At 34.2% G+C, this 20183-nt stretch overlaps 1 protein-coding gene across 15 annotated transcripts in view; it reads right to left on the bottom strand.

Annotated features, from left to right (window-relative positions):
- Positions 1-210: 210 nt before the first annotated feature.
- LOC134832002 (titin) overlaps positions 211-20183 on the bottom strand; it is a 127724-nt gene continuing 107751 nt past the window's right edge. For 9 of the 15 annotated variants that reach the window (XM_063845861.1, XM_063845874.1, XM_063845872.1 and 6 more), the window contains 13 exons: positions 19898-20116; positions 14452-14670; positions 14164-14388; positions 13883-14098; positions 10901-12026; positions 10453-10575; positions 6657-9446; positions 6459-6600; positions 4845-5560; positions 4021-4629; positions 3927-3953; positions 3152-3757; positions 211-1141 (listed from right to left, as the gene is read on the bottom strand). In XM_063845861.1, coding sequence (XP_063701931.1) covers positions 957-1141; positions 3152-3757; positions 3927-3953; positions 4021-4629; positions 4845-5560; positions 6459-6600; positions 6657-9446; positions 10453-10575; positions 10901-12026; positions 13883-14098; positions 14164-14388; positions 14452-14670; positions 19898-20116 — 7203 coding nt within the window. In that variant the 3' untranslated portion in view covers positions 211-956. The remainder of the gene's footprint in view (positions 1142-3151; positions 3758-3926; positions 3954-4020; positions 4630-4844; positions 5561-6458; positions 6601-6656; positions 9447-10452; positions 10576-10900; positions 12027-13882; positions 14099-14163; positions 14389-14451; positions 14671-19897; positions 20117-20183) is intronic. The other 6 variants (XM_063845862.1, XM_063845863.1, XM_063845865.1 and 3 more) reach the window with 6 other exon arrangements.

Here is a 20183-nt window from a genome sequence, read left to right as displayed (position 1 = left end):
GTATGAAAAAGTATTTCAAAACTTTTTTTATTTTGCATTTTTAAAAATTTCTTTTGGAACAAAAACATCGAAAAAAAATAATTTTAAAACTTTGACTTTTTCCAGTTTTAAGCCTAAAAATTGCTTGCAGACTTACCTTAAATTGAAAAAATCTTCAAAAAATAAAAAAAAAAATATTTAATTAATCAAAATCTTCTTCATTTAAATATATTTTCTGTTCTTTTTTCATAATAAATTATATATCCATAAAATATACAATAAATATTTATTTTTCGAAAGGACTCTAGCTTTCTTTCTTTAAAAATTAATTTATTTAATATTTTTTTTTTACAATATTCATCAATATAGTGACCAATTGATATAAAATCCTATCCGTAACGAAAATTGCCATGAATGATCGTCAAGAGCAAGTGAAAAGCGTTTGCCGCGGATCTCGAACGTTCAAAGGGTTGGCGGTCCCTGGAAATAAATGCACCTTTATTTCAAGGGACCCCCATCGGGGGCAAATTGAACGGGATCTTCATCGTTACGACTTTCTATTGGGGATGCATAGAAAAACCGGAGATTTAACACTTTTGGCACTTTCTCACGCGAAATCATGACAATTCTCGTTAATTTACAGTTCTACGAGTTTAGTCCATGGATTTAGATTTTTTTTGTTCGAACTATGATTCATACACGTGTGTTTTCGTGGATAAAACGATTTTCGGTGTAGTTGCAGTAGATTTTCAGAGGTCAATTATTTATTTACATTCAGGACGTCCCTCCCCCCATTTTTTTTTTGTCAGGCGGAGAGACGTCAACACTAGAAGAGACACAAATTATATGTATCACAGTTTCATTTTTTTTCCTTGTTCTGGTCTAAAATTTAAAAGTTTAAAACGAAATAAATTAGTAAATTGGTCACTCGCTTAAAAACTAAGATTAACACTGCGGCAACACGAACGCGGAGGGCTTTATTTGAAAAGCTTCTTTGCGTAATGCCAGACACGGAAGAAGTATTCGTCGCGTCTGATGAGCTTGTGTCGCGCATAGGTATTGATGTCGGCATCCATGTTGTTGTCACGCATCCAAGACGACGTGTTTTGACTGTAACTGACCGACATTTGGGAACGTGGTTCTTCGCCAGCGGCGTCTTGACCTACAAATAAAAAAATCAAATATTAATAATTTGTCAGAAATGGAATTATTTTTGTTACTAAAATAAAGAAAATGTTTTATTTTTACTTAAATTAATGTTTTTTTGAAAAAAAAAAATAATAAAAAAAATATTAATTAATTATTTATCCTTTTTTTTATTTTTCATTAAAAATATTTGTGTCAAAATAAAAAAAAAAATTTTAGAAATTTATTACTTTTTAACTTTCTATTTTTTTTTAGAATTCAGAATTTAGAAAAAGGCCAAAACAAAAGTTGTTTCTAACATCAAAACCTTCATTTTGAGCTGGAGAACCGTGATCTACAAAAGTTGAAAAAATTTTGAAAAATCGGTATGTGAGCCCTCATAATAAGAGGATTTTGACTTAAATTTTTTTTCATCAATTTTTTTTGCTAACATCTTTAAATGGCTCCTGTACATCGAAAACGCTCTTTAAAAGGCTCCTGTACATCGAAAACGCAAAATTTAGAAAAAGTCCAAAACAAAAGTTGTTTCTAATGCCAAAACCTTCAATTTGAGCTGGAGAAGAAAAAATTCATTTTTTTGTTTTAAAAGGATTTTTTTTCATCAACTTAACATCTTTTACATCAAAATTTAAGGTTGTTTCTAAAGACAAAAACGGAAAAAGTCCAAAACAAACGGTAATAAATCTCAAAAGTTGAAAAAATTTTGAAAAATCGGTATGTGAGCCCTCATAATAAGAGGATTTTGACTTAAATTTTTTTGTTAACATCTTTAAAAGGCTCCTGTACATCGAAAACGCAAAATTTAGAAAAAGTCCAAAACAAAAGTTGTTTCTAATGCCAAAACCTTCAATTTGAGTTGGAGAACCGTGATCTACAAAAGTTGAAAAAATTTTGAAAAATCGGTATGTGAGCCCTCATAATAAGAGGATTTTGACTTAAATTTTTTTTCATCAATTTTTTTTGCTAACATCTTTAAATGGCTCCTGTACATCGAAAACGCAAAATTTAGAAAAAGTCCAAAACAAAAGTTGTTTCTAATGCCAAAACCTTCAATTTGAGCTGGAGAACCGTGATCTAGCTCAATTTTGAAAAATCGGTATGTGAATTATTGTTTTTTATATTGAATTTGAAAAAAATAATACTTCTAACGGATAAGATATAAATATTTTTTTTTCATATTTTTTTAAATTTTTAATTGAAATTATTTAAAATGAAATTTTGAAAATTTTAAAAAATAATTTTTTTATTTGAGGTTAAACATTTATTAATTATTCAAAAAAAAAAAAAATTAAATTAAGGTCGTTAACATATTGAAAATTTAATTTAATTTTTAATTCAATTTTTTAAAGAAAATCCAGAATTTTTAAGTACCTAATAATAAAATATTTTTAAATAAGGCCGCTCCAAATTTTTTCCCCTGCCCTCTTCCAAAATCCAATGGGGCAAAATAAAAAAAAGTTAAAAATTTCATTAAAATTGACCATTTTTTTGTCATTTTCCTAACTTTTTCAAGGAATTTTCAAAAATTTTTTAAAATATTGCTAATTTTTAAAATTTTTTGTTTTGAAAATCGAAATTTTACATGAATTTTCTTCTCTAAAAATATTTCTTAAAAATTATTTTTCAAAAATTTTTGACGGTTATTTTTATGAAATTTTTTTGTTAAAATTTTTAACTTGAAATACTTTCAGATCAATTTTAAATCATCAAATCTCAATGTAGATACCATAAAAACATCTAAAATATTCATGAAAGACCAAAATTTGTTAAAATTTTGGCATTTTGTATGAAACAGTATTTCAAAACTTTTTTTTTTATTTTGCCCCCCCCCCCCATTTTATTTTAAAAAATTTTGGACTTTATTTTTGATTTTCATTTGGAGCGGCCTAAAATATTTTTAAATAAAAATAAAAAAAAAAAAATTAAAAAAAAGGATGAAAAATGAATAAAATAAAATTAAAATTAAAAAAAATAATAAAAAAAATTTTGTAATAAACAATAAAATAATCACAATTCCAAAACTCACCCATTCCAATTTCAACTTTGTAAACTTCATCCGATTCGAGCGGCTCGCTCAAACCAACTTCATTTCTCGCGTAAATGCGCACCATGTACTCGTGATCTTCCTGCAAGTCCCTAATGTTGTATCGTTGCACGCCAGCAGGCACTTTGCCAACTTCAATCCACATCGTCTTTTTGATGTCACGCACGGCAATGTTGTATCCTTGCAACGGAGCACCGCCATCCGATTCGGGCAATCCCCATTCGACGAGATTTACGTTCGGACCGAGACAACGGATTTCCAAGGGGCCCGTTGGAGGCGAGGGAACAGTCGCATGCGACTTCAACATCACGCCATCCGTAATTGCCGGAGCACTAACACCAATTGCATTGACTGCCATCACACGGAACACAAGTTCCGACTTTTCCTTGAGATTATCGATGCAATAAGTGCGGTAATGCGTTTCGAGCGTTTGAATTTTGGTCCATTTCGTGCTCGAAGTTAAACGTTTCTCGATGATGTAGTCTGTAATGTCGGATCCGCCATCGCTAACGGGCGACTCCCATTCCAGCGAGACGCTCTTCGACGTGATATCCGTAATTCGCAGGTTTTGTGGCGGCGATGGAGGAGCTAAATCGAGAAAAAAATCAAAAATTAATGAAAAAATCGAGAAAAAATTAATTTTGGACGACATAAAGTCATGCAGGAATCGTGCAACGAGACAATCGTTCGCATGCCGATCGTGTTCGAGACAAAAACAGATTCTAAGAGAAACATCAAAAGCATTTTGAGGACTTACTGAAGACAATTTCGTCAGTCTCCTCGCCTTGAAATGACAAAATTTTGAAATTTCCTGTAAAAATTTGAAATTTTTCGCGATTTTCGATACTTACTTTTGCTTTGACCCGCAACAATACTTTCCTCGGTGACAAATGGCGCACTCGTGCCGACCTTATTCTTCGCCGTTATCCGGAAGTCATAAGCTTCGTTCTTCACCAAGTCCTTAACGAGCAAACTGGTTGCATTTCCGGCACTTGTGCCAGCATTTCGCCACACTTTCTTCTTACTTTCCTTAATTTCCACATAATACTCGATAATTTTCGAACCGCCATCCGATTCGGGGGGTTGCCACATCAGTGTGAACGACGTTTCTGTCATGCCCGATACTTGGGCGGGACCTCGTGGTGGCGACGGAGCTTGAAGTGTCTTCTTAATTGTCACCGGATCAGATTCGAGAGGTTCGGAGACGCCAACGGGATTTGCTGCCATGACACGGAACAGGTATTCGGCGTCTTCCAGCAACTTTTGGATGCAGAAAGTATCGATTGTGGCATCGACATCGGCAACTTTGATCCATCCCTTGTGCGTGGGATCGTGTCGTTCAATACTGTATGCGGTAATTTCGAGGCCGCCATCGTCGAGGGGTGCGCGCCATTTGATTTGCACCGCTTCGTGACTGACTTCCGTAATGACCATGGGACCTTCGGGCTTGCTTGGCTTATCTAAACATCGAAATGCGGTTAATTTACGTGGGAGGGCACGGGGTTAGTGACGACATTTAAAGAACATTTAGGACAGAAAAGCACGAGAAAAGAGGCTCTGAAGAGAATTTCGAGAAATTTCGTTCTAAACTTTGAGGATTTAAAGAGTAGAATGGATTTTTCTGCTTCATGAGGCTCCGTTTCCGCTTCTTTTGCAACTTTTGGAGGGTACTTACCGATAACTTTGAGCATAACTTCCGCACAAGCACTTCCCGCGGAATTTTTCACTTCTACCTTGTATTTGCCAGAATGCGTTCGCTCGACCTTTTTGATGCGAATCACTGTCGACGTCGAATTCGAGACAATTTCAACATCTTCCGACTTCAGAGGCTTATCTTCGAACATCCAAATGACTTCGGGCACGGGATATCCAGCAATTTGTGCTGTCACTTCCCATTCGGAATGCACACGTTTCGTTTGTGTGACGAATTTTTCATCAATTGTCACGGACGGTGATTCTTCCAACGTCACGACGCAAGAAGTTTCGACTTTTCCGAGAGGATTTTCGGCGGCGCACGTGTAAGTGCCCGCTGTTTCTTCCGTCGTACTTTCGATCACGTATTTCGCGATGCGATTCTCGAATGTCGTCGTTTTGGATGTCAGCAACTTTTTGTTTTTGTACCATTTGATGGTGGGTTGCGGTTCGCCTCCGATGACGCAAGACAAAGTAAGGGTTTGTTTGAAACCGATCTTGGTGTCTTTGAGCGGTTCGGTGATTGTGGGAGCTTCCTTCTTGGTTGGCGCCACAATTTTGATGTAATCCGAGTTCGGGGACGGAGGCGATTGACCGACAACGTTTGTGGCATAGACACGGAATGTGTATTCGCTGTTTTTAGTCAATTTTGTGACTTTGTGGGTAGTTTCGGTGATTGTTTCAGTTATTTTGGTCCATCTGAAAAAAGGGAGAGAAAATTATTAAAAATTAAAAAAAAAAATACTTTTTAAATAAAAAATTAAAAAAAAAAAATGAAGCAAATTTAAATAAATTTAAAATAATTTTGAAACACCTATTTAAAATTAGAGTTTAAAATAAAACAAAAATTAAAGATCTATAAAAAAATAATATTTCAAAAAATCTTCAGATTTTTTTTTTATGAAAATTGATTTTAATTATTTTGTATAAAATTCATTAAATATAATGAAAAATTCAATAATTTTAAATAAAAAAAAATAAAATTTTCTAAATTAATTAAAAACTAAATTAAAATTTTCTAATTTAAAATTTTTTAAAAACATTAAAATAAATAAATATTTGAGAAAAAAAAATTAAAAAAATATTATGAAAAATATAAAAAAAAATTAAAAATAAACATTTGAAATAAATAAATGAAGGGCTGAAAGGATAAATCGCACATAACACATACAAATTCCTATGCTTATGTGCGATTTATCCTTTTAGCCCTTCAAATATTTTAAATATTCTTGAAATTTAGGTGCTTTTTTTATTAAAAAAAATAATAAAATTTAAAAAAATAATAAAATTTTAAAAAATTTAAATTTAAGATTTTCAATATTTTTTGAAATTTATTTCAATATTTGTAAATAAAATCTTTAGATATTTTTTAATTATTTTTATTTTTTTTATTATTTTTATTTTTTTAAATTATTTTTTTTTTTTATTATTTTTTTTTAATTATTTTTTTTAAATTATTTTTATTTTTTTTAATTATTTTTATTTTTTTTTAATTATTTTTATTTTTTTTTAATTTTTTATAATTTTTTTTTTAAATTTTTGACTCTTTTAAAATTAAAAATTTATAAAAAAATAAAAAAATGTCAATAATACTCACTTTGTTTCCTTTCTAAGTTGATATTCAAGAACGTATTCAGTAATTGGCGAATTGCCATCCGACTCTGGAGGCTTCCAGAAGAGCGTAACTGAGTCGTTCGTTACTTCCACAGGAGATGGCGCTCCAGGAGCAGTTGGTTTTTCTAATTAAAATCCAAAAATTATCAAAAAATCTTATAAAAAATCAAAAAAATCTTACTCATAATGACTAATTTCAACGTCGTTTCCGCTTCACCGCACTCATTCTTCAATTTGATCGTGTAATCGCCCGCATCTACTTCCTTGACCTTCTTAATTGTCAAGCTGGCACTTTCCTCATCGACCTTTGGCGTAAATTGCGGCGACTTTTTAATGACTTTCTTGTTGACAGTCCATTCAGCTTCTGGTTGCGGCGTCGCTGTGAATTTAATGTTGAACGTCACATCTTCTCCTTCCTTCACTTTGTACGTGTTATCGTCCAAAATGATGGTTGGCGGCATTTTAATCGTTTCCACGCGCAATTGCGAGCTCGTTTTGACATTAAAAGCCACACAAGAGTACTCATCAGCGTCATCTTCCTTGCTGTCATGAACCATGAGAGTTCGCACGCATTTTTCGCTGATAACTGTGTATTTGTCATTCGGTTTAATTTCTTGTTTATTCTTGAACCATTTGACAGGAACGTCTTGCGACAGTTCAACTGTGAAGGCAGCATCGCCATTTTTGGTTACAACCGTGATATCAGGCAAACGACGGATAAATTGAACCACAGGCTCTTCCACAGTCAAGCGAGCTGTTGATTCTTGTTCGCCAACGATGCACGTGTATTCGGCGTCATCATCTAACGTCGCCTCATTAACTGTCAAAAGTTGACGTTTACCATCGATCGTGAGTGTGACATGATCATTAAATTCCAAATCTTTGCCATTTTTGAACCATTGCACCATGGCGTCGCCTTTCGTGAGTTCAATCTCGAAAACAGCTCGTTCACCCTTCGCAATCGTCTGATCCGCCATCTTTTTGATAATTTCTGGCGGCAATTCGATAACTGTCAAATCGCTGCTGCATTCTTGATCTGCCAAAACGCACGTGTACTCGCCTTCGTCATGCACCGAGACATTTCGCAACAAAAGTTTGCGATAACGACCCTTTTTGACGAAAGTAACGTGATCCTTATCCTCTCTGACAGGGTTGCCATCTTTGTACCATTGAACATCTACCGATTCCGAGGTGATTTCTACCTCTAAAATACCTTGTTCCTTCTCCTTAACCTCACAATCTTGCAATTTACGCAAGAATTCGGGCTCGGCTTCCAAAATTTGGACATGCGACTCTGTCATTTGCTCTTTGACAGTACATTGGTACGAGCCGCTATCATGAATGTTCGGATTTTTGATCAACAACTTGTGCGTTTTGCCTTCTTGAACGATTACACGCTTGTCCATGCCTGTTAGTTCGACATCATTATGCCACCAACGGGTCGATACGGTATGAGATGTTTCACATTCAAGCGTTACTGTCTTGCCCTCTTCGACTGTCACGGTCTTTTTGAGCTTTTTCGTGAAATAAACAGCTTCAACGTCAACTACGACCTTCGCTCCATGGGATGCCGTGCCAGCAACGTTACTTGCGAGACATTTATAGATGCCCGTGTCGAGTTCAGAGTCAGCATTGAAGACAATAAGTTCGATATTCTCCCCGTCGTATGAAGTTTTTACTCGATCCGAGTATTTCAAGGGGCGATTGTTCAATAACCATTGCACTTCAGGTACGGGATGTCCTGTAACTGACGCTGTCAAGCGAATTGTGCCGTTTTGGGGTACAACTAATTGCTCAAAGCGATCTTTGAAGAAGGGAGCTTGTGGGGCGCCACTGTCATGCGGTTCAACAACGACTGTAGCGGAAGTTTCCGCTGTTCCGATGGGATTTGTGGCTCGGCAAGTGTAATTTCCGGTGAAACTGGGTTGGCAATGCACCAAAGTTAAGGTATGTAACCCATCTTTGTCGGATTTTGTGTTTTCCTTAATGGGTTTTCCGTCTTTTAGCCATTCGATTTTGGGAGTTGGAGTTCCTACGATTGTCGTCATGAGTACTGTGGACTCTCCTTCGGTGACAATTTGAGCTTTCAACGGTTCCAACACTTCTGGGGCTTCTTTGTCGTCAGTTCTGACCTTCAAAACGATCGGAAGTGATGCTTCGCCTTCGCGATTTCTGGCGACAATTGTGTATTTGCCTTCTTGTAACTTCTCGACGCCTTTGATGTGAACAATCGAGCAGTACATGTGCATATCGGACTCAGTAACGATGCTTAAATTATTTTTAGGTTCAATTTCCTTGCCATTGTAGAACCACGTGATATCAGGTTCGGGCACAGCTACCAAACGACATTCGAGCATCACGTTCGTGCCTTCCTTCACGCATTGCGCTTTTGGTTTGCGGGAGAAAATTGGCGGGATTCCCTCGAGAATGTCCGCCATTGAGGATTCGCGAGACGTGCGACGAGAAATACTCATCGATACCGTCAACTCATCCGTGTGATCCGATAATGAACCTTCGACGAACAACTCGGCAGTGCTTGTGGCAAATCCAGCGGAATTTTTAGCGACGCACGTAAAGCTGCCCGAATCTTCCAACATGACGTCACGAATGACGAGAGTAGCGACGTTGTCGTCGTCGTAGTACATCTGGAAGTCTTGCGATGGTTTCAAGATCGCCGTTTGACGGAACCACGTGATGTGCGGAATTGGTGTGCCGATGACTTTGCACTCGAATTGGATGGTTTGACCGTCGTGTGCGGTGATGGGTTTGAGTTTTTCGATGAATTTCGGGGCGGAAGCCTTTTCGTTGGGACCAACGCGATCGAAAATTGGGAGTTTGTCGATGCGTTCGTGCAATTTCTGTTGAACGTAGGTTGTGTAACTGAGTTCGTCCATGAGGAGTTGCGGAGGTACCCAACCCTTTTCGGAGGTAGAGTGTTTGCGCACTAACCACCAATCGGCATCGTGACGATCTGAGGTAAGAAAAAAATTGATTTTAGATAAAAATTATTTTTTTGTGAGATTTTAAGAATTTTTAATGCATTTACATTATCCTCATAATTTAAAAAAAAAAATTCATAATTTTTCCTACGATTGTCAAGTTTGTTTTTCAAAAATGAAAAAAAATTATTTAAATTTTAAAAATTTATTCATGTGATTTTTTAAAATTTTTTAAATAATTTTTTATATTAAGTCACGTGACTTTTGAATATTTTTCAAAATTAATTTTTATTTAAATTTTGAAAATTTTTTCATGTGATTTTTTTTTTAATTTTTTAAATAATTTTTTATATGAAGTCACGTGACTTTTGAATATTTTTCAAATAATTTTTATTTAAATTTTGAAAATTTTTTCATATGATTTTTTAAAATTTTTTATATTAAGTCACGTGACTTTTGAATATTTTTCAAAATTAATTTTTTAAATAATTTTTTTATATTAAATCACGTGACTTTTGAATATTTTTCAAAATTAATTTTCATTTAAATTTTTTAAAATTCTTTAAATAATTTTTTATATTAAGTCACGTGACTTTTGAATGTTTTTCAAAATTAATTTTTATTTAAATTTTAAATAATTTTTTTTATTAAGTCACGTGACTTTTGAATATTTTTCAAATAATTTTAAAATAAATTTTGAAAATTTTTTCATGTGATTTTTTAAATAATTTTTTATATTAAGTCACGTGACTTTTGAATATTTTTCAAATAATTTTTATTTAAATTTTGAAAATTTGTTCATGTGATTTTTTAAAAAATTTTTTAAATAATTTTTTACATTAAGTCACGTGACTTTTGAATATTTTTCAAATAATTTTTATTTAAATTTTGAAAATTTTTTCATGTGATTTTTTAAAATTTTTTAAATAATTTTTTAAATAATTTTTAATTATTTTTTTTTTAAATTCGATCACGTGGTTTACCAAAATTAAATTTTTAATGTAAATGCAAAAAAATTCATAATTTTATGAAACTTACCAAGCACTGTTAAACGTTCGCCTTCCACGAGATTCAAGCCATCATTTGTCTCTGCAGCGTAAGCGCACATGCTGAACATCAAATCATCATAAACTTCCTTCGTGATACTGAGCTCGGCACCTTCTACAGAAGCGATAGAGGGACGGGAAAGAATGAAAGAGGGAAGAAATGAGTGAAAAAATACAGGAAATGGTTGAAAAACACACAAAACGGGACACAAACACTGAAAAAATGTTAATTTTTGACAACGACCTTGAAATGACCTTGTATCATGTGAGTGATTTTACGCTTAAAACTAATTTCTTACACACTAAAATTAACTTAGAACTAAAAATACTATTACGAGGAATGCTGCAAATATTAAGAAAAAGCATTAATAAGCGTTTTTTTATGGTTTTTTGGCAATGCAATCTAAGAAAAAAGCAAAAAATCTCACAAAAAAACTTACCTTCGGTGTAAATCTTTGGAATAGGTTTTCGTTTTTGTTTCAACGAAAGTGAATCTTCGTCATAGGAGATGACAGGAACTCTCGGTTTACGTGGGAGCTCAAGTGACATCGAATCTTCTTCGTGATCTTCGATCAAATAGTCCGGTTTGGAGTGTTTACGTTTGAGTTTCATCTCGTAATCAATTGGCAACTCTTCACGTTCGGAATATGGCTCGTCAATGTCATCCATGGTATTTTCCTCTTCCGAATCATCGAGTACTTCTTCGATAATTGGACCACTTCCGTCGTCAATTTCTTGCGTGATGCGAATATGCGCTTCGCCAGTTTCCTCGTTGAAGGTCAATTGTTTGGGTTTCTTCAACTTCACCTTGCCCGACATCGAAATCTCTTCCTCGGCATATTGATCCAGGGAAATGTTGAATTCTTGTTCGACATCCTCTTTGGTTCTTGTAGTTTTGGGACGGAACGTGACATTTTCCGTAAATTCGGGGATATTTGGTTTCGACGGCTTACGTGGCTTGCGCTTCTTTTTAACAGTGTATTCTTGCGAATGTTCTTCGACATATTGAATGCGAGCTTTGCTCGGGCGACGCACGATAACTTCAGATGCTTCGTCTTCGGAGGAACTTTCGGGAATTTCTTCGTCGCGACGAACCGTGAGTTCAGCGCCAGCTTCGTCAAGCGTCTTTTTGCGAGGTTTGCGTTTCAGTTTGACTTCTTCGCTGATTTCCTCGCCTTCGTCGATGACACGTGGCGGTTTTGCCTTCTTCAAGGTGAATTCTTGGTCTTCTTCTTGGATGCTGACGCGTTTCTTGCGTGGTTTCTCAACAATGAACTCCTCAAAGTCTTCTTGTTCTTCGTAATCGCTGATGTCAGGTTGAAGTTTGACCGTGTACTCTTCGGCAGTTTCGTCGTAGGTCTTTGGCTTTTTCTTTGCCTTCTTCTTGAGCGTCATTTCGCCTTCGACATCTTCGCCTTTGGGATGTTTCTTACGTGGCAAAGAAAGTTCTGCGGAAATTTCGTCTTCTTCGACGTATTGAGGAACGAACTTCTTGCGAGGTTTCTTGACGATCGCTTCGTCGATGAATTCTTCTTCTTCAACTTCGACTTCGCGTTCGACCTCAACCTATGAAAAATTTGAAAAAAATTGAGGTTAGAAACTTGTAAGGTAATTTTTTTTTGATTAGTGTAAAAAGTAGCATGTTTCTTGGCATTAAAATGCTGAAGATTTATTGAAGGCAACCTGAAAAAAAATTTCTAGCTTTTCTACGATACGCCGCATTTCTAGCTTACTGCTCGCTTTTGCTTTGAATACCTCTTGAGTTAATGATAGTTCGTCGGCAGCTTCGTCAGTTGACTTTTTCTTTGGTTTTCTCTTTGGTAAACTGATTGAAACTTCTGTATCTTCAGCTTCATCCACAGTTGGAGCTCTTGATTTTTTGATAGTGAATGATTCCTCAACATCTTCTTCAGTTTGAGGTTGAATCTTTTTCTTTGGTTTCATGACAAAAGCTTCTTCGTACATTTCTGGTTCTTCAGCTTTTTTGAAGGCAATTGTCACTTCGTCGTCTTCTTCTTCAGTGACGATTGGTTTAGGAAGCTTTTTCTTTTGTTTGATGGTTATTTGCTCTTCGACATCTTCAGTTTCAGGAGATTCTTTAGGTTTCAATGTGATTTGAGCTTCAACATCTTCGACTTCTTCAACTTTAGGTTGAATCTTCTTTTTCGGTTTGAGAGTGATTTCTTCTTGAACATCTTCAACCTCAGGAGATTCTTTAGGTTTCAATGTTATTTGAGCTTCAATATCCTCAACTTCTTCAACTTTAGGTTGAATCTTCTTTTTCGGTTTGAGAGTGATTTCTTCTTGAACATCTTCAACCTCAGGAGATTCTTTAGGTTTCAATGTGATTTGAGCTTCAATATCTTCGACCTCTTCAACTTTAGGTTGAATCTTCTTTTTCGGTTTGAGAGTGATTTCTTCTTGAACATCTTCAACCTCAGGAGATTCTTTAGGTTTCATAGTGATTTGAGCTTCAACATCTTCGACCTCTTCAACTTTAGGTTGAATCTTCTTCTTTGGTTTGAGAGTGATTTCTTCTTGAACATCTTCAACCTCAGGAGATTCTTTAGGTTTCAATGTTATTTGAGCTTCAACATCTTCGACCTCTTCAACTTTAGCTTGAATCTTTTTCTTTGGTTTGAGTGTGATTTCTTCTTGAACATCTTCAACCTCAGGAGATTCTTTAGGTTTCATAGTGATTTGAGCTTCAACATCTTCGACCTCTTCAACTTTAGGTTGAATCTTCTTTTTCGGTTTGAGAGTGATTTCTTCTTGAACATCTTCAACCTCAGGAGATTCTTTAGGTTTCAGTGTGATTTGAGCTTCAACATCCTCAATTTCTTCAACTTTAGGTTGAATCTTCTTTTTCGGTTTGAGAGTGATTTCTTCTTGAACATCTTCAACCTCAGGAGATTCTTTAGGTTTCAATGTTATTTGAGCTTCAATATCCTCAACTTCTTCAACTTTAGGTTGAATCTTCTTTTTCGGTTTGAGAGTGATTTCTTCTTGAACATCTTCAACCTCAGGAGATTCTTTAGGTTTCAATGTTATTTGAGCTTCAACATCTTCGACCTCTTCAACTTTAGGTTGAATCTTCTTTTTCGGTTTGAGAGTGATTTCTTCTTGAACATCTTCAACCTCAGGAGATTCTTTAGGTTTCAATGTTATTTGAGCTTCAATATCCTCAACCTCTTCTGTTTCAGGAACGATTTTTTTCTTTAAAATCTGTTTCACGACGGTTTCTTCTTGTACCTCCTCATCAGAATGTTCAGGCTAATTCGACAAATAGGAACATTAATTTCATTGAAATGAATAAATTTGAACTCTAGCGATACTTTGTGTTTTCGTAAATGCAGTAAAATTTTTTTTTCGCAGAAGTTTGAAGCAATTGAATAAAAGCGAAGCAAACACACGCGCCATACCTCTTTGCTAATGGACAATTCATCAGCAGCTTCTTCAACAACCTGCTTCTTTTTCTTCTTCGGAAGTTTAATTTGTTCCTCGACATCTTCTTGTTCAGGCTTCTTCTTTGGTTTAAGCGTTACTTCAGCCTCGACATCCTCTGATTTCTGTGGTTTGATCTTCTTTTGTGGTTTCATGACAACCGCTTCTTCATAGAATTCTTCTGGTTGTTCAACCTTGTGTGTTTGAAGTTTTGTGTGAGTGTTTTGTGTTTGTGTTCAGTTCTGAGATTCAAACTTACCTCTTTCTTGATGGTAACTTCAGTTGCCTCTTCTTCAACAACTTGAGGCTTCTTCTTCTTCTTTGGCAACGTGATTTGCTCTTCAACCTCTTCTTGTTCAGGTTCTTTCTTAGGTTTGAGCGTCACTTCAGCTTCGACATCTTCAGGAACTTCAGGCTTGACCTTCTTCTTTGGTTTGAGAACGACAGCTTCTTCAGTTGCTTCTTCTTCAGGTTGTTTCTCGACCTAAATAAAAAATTTTAAAATTAAATTTTTAGTCAGAAAAAATGATTTTTTTGATAGTTGAACCTCTTTCTTGATAGTAACTTCTTCAGCCGCTTCTTCGACAACTTGAGGCTTCTTCTTTTTCTTCGGAAGTTTAACCTCTTGTTCGACATCTTCGGGCTCTTCTTGTTTCTTGGGTTTGAGTGTGACTTGTGTTTCGACTTCCTCAGTAACCTCAGGTTCTAATTTCTTTTTGGGTTTGAGGACAATCGCTTCTTCAGTTTCTTCCTCAGGAATTTCAGCCTAATTTGTGAGTTTTTTGTGTGGATAGAGAGAAATTTAAGAGTCAAAATGTATTTTTGAAATATTTGAATGCTTTTAGCTGTAAATTTGTGCAAAATTTGTTTTTGTGTTGTGTGCTTAAAGAGAAATAGGAACAAGAAAAATAGAAAAACATGCGGCTAAGAGACAATTAAAAGCAATTTTATCATGCATTTGCTAAAAAATTACAATATTCAAGCCCATTTGATAATTTTTAAGCTTGAAATTGATCAAAAATCATACAAAAGTGCTTTGGATGTCTTTTGGATGGTTCTTAAATACAAAAGTGCTTTGGATGCCTTTTAAACAGGATTCAAGCATTAAAAACTTTTTATTATTTTTTTTTTTGCATTGAAAATCCATTCAAAGCACATTTTTTCACTTTTTTCTCACAAAATTTTTAAAAATATATTTTTTTCTTTGAAATTTTAGGTTAAATTTGAGAAAAAAAAATTTAACAGTGTACAAGAGATCAACAAAAAATAACCCTCTAGCGGAAATAATTGCAACTACTCAATTTCTCGGAAAGTGTCATGGCGTGCGTTTCGATGCGCAACAAAAATATTTTAATTTTGTGAATTTCATCAGTTTTCAATGGAAAAATCAAACAAATTTTGACTAAAATCGTGAAAATAGCACTCAAATACTCAGGATTTGATGAAATTCAGTGGATAAATTGGAGTTTTGGGTCGAAATCCGGATTTCTGGAAATTGGTCAAAGGCGGGAAGGAAGAAGTGATGCAATTTTTGAGCAATTCAACCTCTCAGAAGCTTCAATATGTGGAAATTTTGACGAGAAACCAATTCTGAAGGAGAAAAAAGGCGGTATTGGAAGTAAAATGCGACATGAAATGGGAGACGCGTGAGGGTTAATGGAAATTCTGGAGCAAAGATGACACCGAACGTGATGGAAAATTCATTTGTTGGACTAAAAATCGTTTGAAAATCATCAAAACCGAGGTAAGAGTTGTTATTTTGGGAATTATTATTCATTTTTCACTTTTTTAGGTTTAAATTTCCATCGAAAAATCAGAAATTTCATCAAAACATCAGAAAAATTTCATCGAAACATCAGAATAATTCATCAACTGAACTAAAAACTACAAAAAATCATCAAAGCTGGTATGTATAAAGCAAATGTCGTCAGTAATTGGGGCTGTTAGTTGTTGCATTTCCCTAAATTTCGTACAAATTTCATCCAACCTCGTCTCTTAGCTATTCAAAAAAGCACATTAAGCAGGTTGTTAGTAGCTTTCCACACAAATCGAGTATTAATTCACACAGAAAAGAGTATGAAAGATGATTTTTGAATGAATTTCGATTCTACATCTACTTGATTTTCATTACACTAGCCTACAAATATTGCATTTAGCATGACATTTTGAGAGAAAATGTACCTTTTGTACAATTGTAACCTCTTCAGCGGGTTCTTCAACCACTGTTTCCTTCTTTTTCTTTGGTTTTACGACAATTTCTTGTTCAACATCTTCCGTTTCTTGAGGTTTTTCAGGTTTTAAAGTGACTTCAGCTTCAATTTCTTCTTCAGTTTCTGGTTGAAGCTTTTTCTTTGGCTTTTTAATGACAGTTGTTTCAGTTTTTTCGTCTTCTTGTTCCTTTTCAGTCTCTTTAGGGATTGAAATTTCCTCAGAAACTGTTTCTTGTGGTACGTCAGGCTTTGGTTTGATGACAATTTCTTCCTTAACATCCTCTTCTGGCTTCGTTTCGACTTCAGGTTTGACAGTGACTTCCGATTTGAACTCCTCAGGAGTCTCTTGTACCTTTTTCTTTGGTTTTTTGACAGTCACTTCTTCTTCAGGTGAAGGTTTTTCGGGCAAAGTGACGTCTTTAACCACTGTTTCTGTCTCTTCTGGCACAGATTTCTTCTCTTTTTTGGGTTTAACAGTGATTTCTTGTTCAACATCTTCTGTTTCAGGTACAATTTCGGGTTTCAAAGTCACTTCAGCTTCAACCTCTTCTTCAGGTTTTGTCTCTGGTTGAAGCTTTTTCTTCGGTTTTTTAACTTTAACCTCTTCAGTTTGTTCCGGAAGCTCTTCTCGTTCCAATTTTGGAATGTTAACTTCGGATACGAACGATTCTTGAGGCTTTTCTGTGTCTTCTGAAGGTGCTTCGGGCACTTCAGGAACCAAAACTACCTCAGTTTCTGCTGTTTCAACATCTTCTGTTGGTTGAATCTTTTTGGGTTTTGGTTTTATTTTGATTTCTTGTTCGACATCTTCCGTTTCAGGAACGATCTCGGGTTTCAAAGTGATTTCAGCTTCAACCTCATCAACAGATTCAGTCTTGGGTTGAATCTTTTTCTTCGGTTTTTTGACAGAAGCTGTTTCAACTGTCTCTTCTTCCTTTTCAGGTACTTTTTCAACAAGAATTTCAACGGAAGCTTCGTCATGAGTGACTTCAGGTTCGATCTTTTTCTTTGGTTTGACAGTTATTTCTTCTTTAACTTCATCTGGTTGAGGAATTTCTTCAGGTTTCAATGAAATTTCAGCCTCAACTTCTTCAGAAGAGTCAATTTTAGGAACAATTTTCTTTTTCGGCTTCGAAACGACGGCATTTTCAGTCTCTTCTTCGACTACAGGCTCCTCGGATTTTGTGTCTTGTTTCTTGGGTGTCTGTAGTTCACGTTTTTCAGTCGTTTCTTTTGCCTTTTCCGTTGGTTGTTGCAATTGTTCGACAAAGTCTTTCACCTCTTCCAAAGGAATTTCTACTTCGGAGATTGTGCAAGTCGTTTCCGGTAGCTCGCCAGGCGTTTCTTTCGTCACAATTTCGATAATTTCCTCTTTCGGCAGGGATTTCTTGCGAATTGTCTTCTTTTTCTTGACAACTTCGACAGGTCCTTGTTCCGTTTGGATTTGTGTCACTGTCACCTCTTCCGGCGATTCTTCCGTCAAACAACGAGCAGTTTCGGGTTTCGCGAGTTCCTTCGTGAATTCTTCCAATTTTTCCAACGGAATGTCCGATTCGGAAGTTGTTGTTGTCGTAACTGGCGGCAAGCCTGGTTGCTCAATCGTTTCAACGACAGTGACTTGTTCTTTGGGTCCGGATTTCTTCTTGATCGTTTTTGTCTTTGTGATTTGTTCTTTTGGACCTTGTTCCGTTTGAATTTCCGTAATTGTGATTTCCTCAGGAACAAATTCAATTATCTCAGATTTTGCTTTTTCCGGCTTTTGAAGCTCTTCGTAAAAGTCGCCCAACTCTTCGAGAGGAATATCGACCTCAGAAACGTCAACTTTGGTAATTGGAGCAACGCCTGGTTGTTCAATAATTTCAATGACAGTCGTTTCCTCCTTCGGACCTGATTTTTTCTTGATAACTTTTGTCTTCGTGACTTGATCTACAGGTCCTTGTTCCGTCAAAACTTGAGTTATTGTGATCTCTTCAGGACCTTCTTCGACCAATTTACGAGCATTTTCTGGTTTTTTCAATTCAGTGATCAATTCATCGAATTTCTCAAGAGGAATATCTTCTTCCGAGACACTCACAGTTGTCATCGGAGGTAAACCTGGTTGTTCAATCGTCTCAACGACAGTTGTTTCCTCTTTGGGACCAGATTTCTTCTTGATAACTCGTTTTTTGGTCACTTGATCGACAGGTCCATCTTCCGTTATTATCTGAGTGATTGTTATTTCTTGAGGAAGTTCTTCAATGATGGATTTTGCTTGAGCAGGAATTTTTTCCAATTTTTCCAAAGCTTGAACACTTTCAAATTCGGGAATAATGCTAACGTTTTCGTCTTCAGGAACGGGCTAAATTACATTAAAATTGAGTTAAATGAGGGTTAAGTTAAAAATAATTGATGGAATGATGAGACATGATATTTGTAGAGAAGTATATTTACAAAAGTCATGAGAAAAAGAGAAAGTCAGTCAAGGGAAAACACATAAAACAGAAGAAAGTTTGATCATTTTTGTGTCTTGTCTCAAAATGATCATCGTTATATTTAGGAAAGAAGGTAAATTTGAAGAAAAGTTTGTATCGTGTCTTTGTGTGTATTGGGTGTGTGTGTGTGTGTGTGTGTGTGTAGGAGTGTATATTTTGTTCTGAATTTCTAAAATCTGAGAAATTTTAATTTTTATACAAAATCTTGTAAATTTTTTTTTGTATTTTTCAACATTTGTTTTTTTTAATTTGAAATTTTTTATAAATTAATTAGGCCGCTCCAAATTTTTTTCTATGTTTTTGTCCCCTGCCCCATTTCAAAAGCCGAAAATCCAATGGGGCAAAATAAAAAAAAAAGTTTAAAATTTCATCAAAATTGACCATTTTTTGGTCCCTTTCCTTACTTTTTCAAGGAATTTTCAACTTTTTTTTTTAATATTTCTAATTTAATTTTAAAAAGTGTTGAAAATCGAAATTTTACATGAATTTTCTTCTATAAAAATATTTCCTAAAAATTATTTTTCAAAAATTTTTGACGGTTATTTTTATGAATTTTTTTTTGTTAAAATTTTTAACTTGAATTACTTTCATATCAATTTTAAATCATCAAATTTCAATGTAGATACCATAAAAACATCTAAAATATTCATGAATGACCAAAATTTTTTAAAATTTTGGCATTTTATATGAAACAGTATTTCAAAACTTTTTTTTTTATTTTGCCCCCCCCATTTTGAAAAAAATGTTTTGGGACAAAAACATCGAAAAAAAATTGGAACGGCCTTATTAAAAAAAAAAATTAGATTTAAAAAAAAATATTTGAAGTATTGAATATATTTAACAAAAAAAAATGGTAAAAAATAATAATGAAAAAAAATTAATTAAAAAAAAAAAATAAATTTAATAAAAAAATTAAATTAATTAATAATAATTAATAATTAATTATTTATAATTAATAAAATACCTAATTTAATTTATTTTTTTTTTAATTTTAATTTTTAATTTTTTTTTAATTTTAATTTTTTAAATTATTTTTTTTTTAATACATTTAATTTTTATTTAATTAAAATTAATTTTTAAATTTTTTAATCAACTTATTAAATTAAATTAAATTTTTAAAAACATTTTTGAATGAATTATAAAATAAATATAATTTTTCTTCAGATTATTTGATAAAAAATGTAAAAAAAATACAAAAAAAATTAAAAAATTAAAAAAAATTACAAGATTTTAAGACAAAAAATCTAATTTCCTCAAATTTCAGAAACAAAGAAAGTGTTTTTTGTGTAAAAATTGAAATTTTGTGCAATACCTCTTTCGTGATGACAATTTCCTCAGAAGCTTCCTCAACTTGAGGCTTCTTCTTCTTTTTCGGTTTGACAGTTAATTGTTCATCAATCTCTTCAATGACTTGTGTAACTGGCTGTAATGTGAATTTAGTCTCAACTTCTTCAAGTTCTGTTGTTTTTGGTTCAATTTTCTTGAGTGTAACTGATTCAACGGGTTCCTCTTCGACGGGTTTTTGTTCGGGCTGTGTATGAATTTTGATTTTTTTTTTCGTGTGTATTGTGATAATTTTTTGTCTTAATTCCTATTCT

The sequence above is a fragment of the Culicoides brevitarsis genome, chromosome 2 (genome assembly GCF_036172545.1).
Source record: "Culicoides brevitarsis isolate CSIRO-B50_1 chromosome 2, AGI_CSIRO_Cbre_v1, whole genome shotgun sequence".
Classification (NCBI taxonomy): domain Eukaryota; kingdom Metazoa; phylum Arthropoda; class Insecta; order Diptera; family Ceratopogonidae; genus Culicoides; species Culicoides brevitarsis.
Note: the sequence above shows the minus strand (reverse complement) of the source record. Positions and strands in the feature narration are given on the sequence as shown.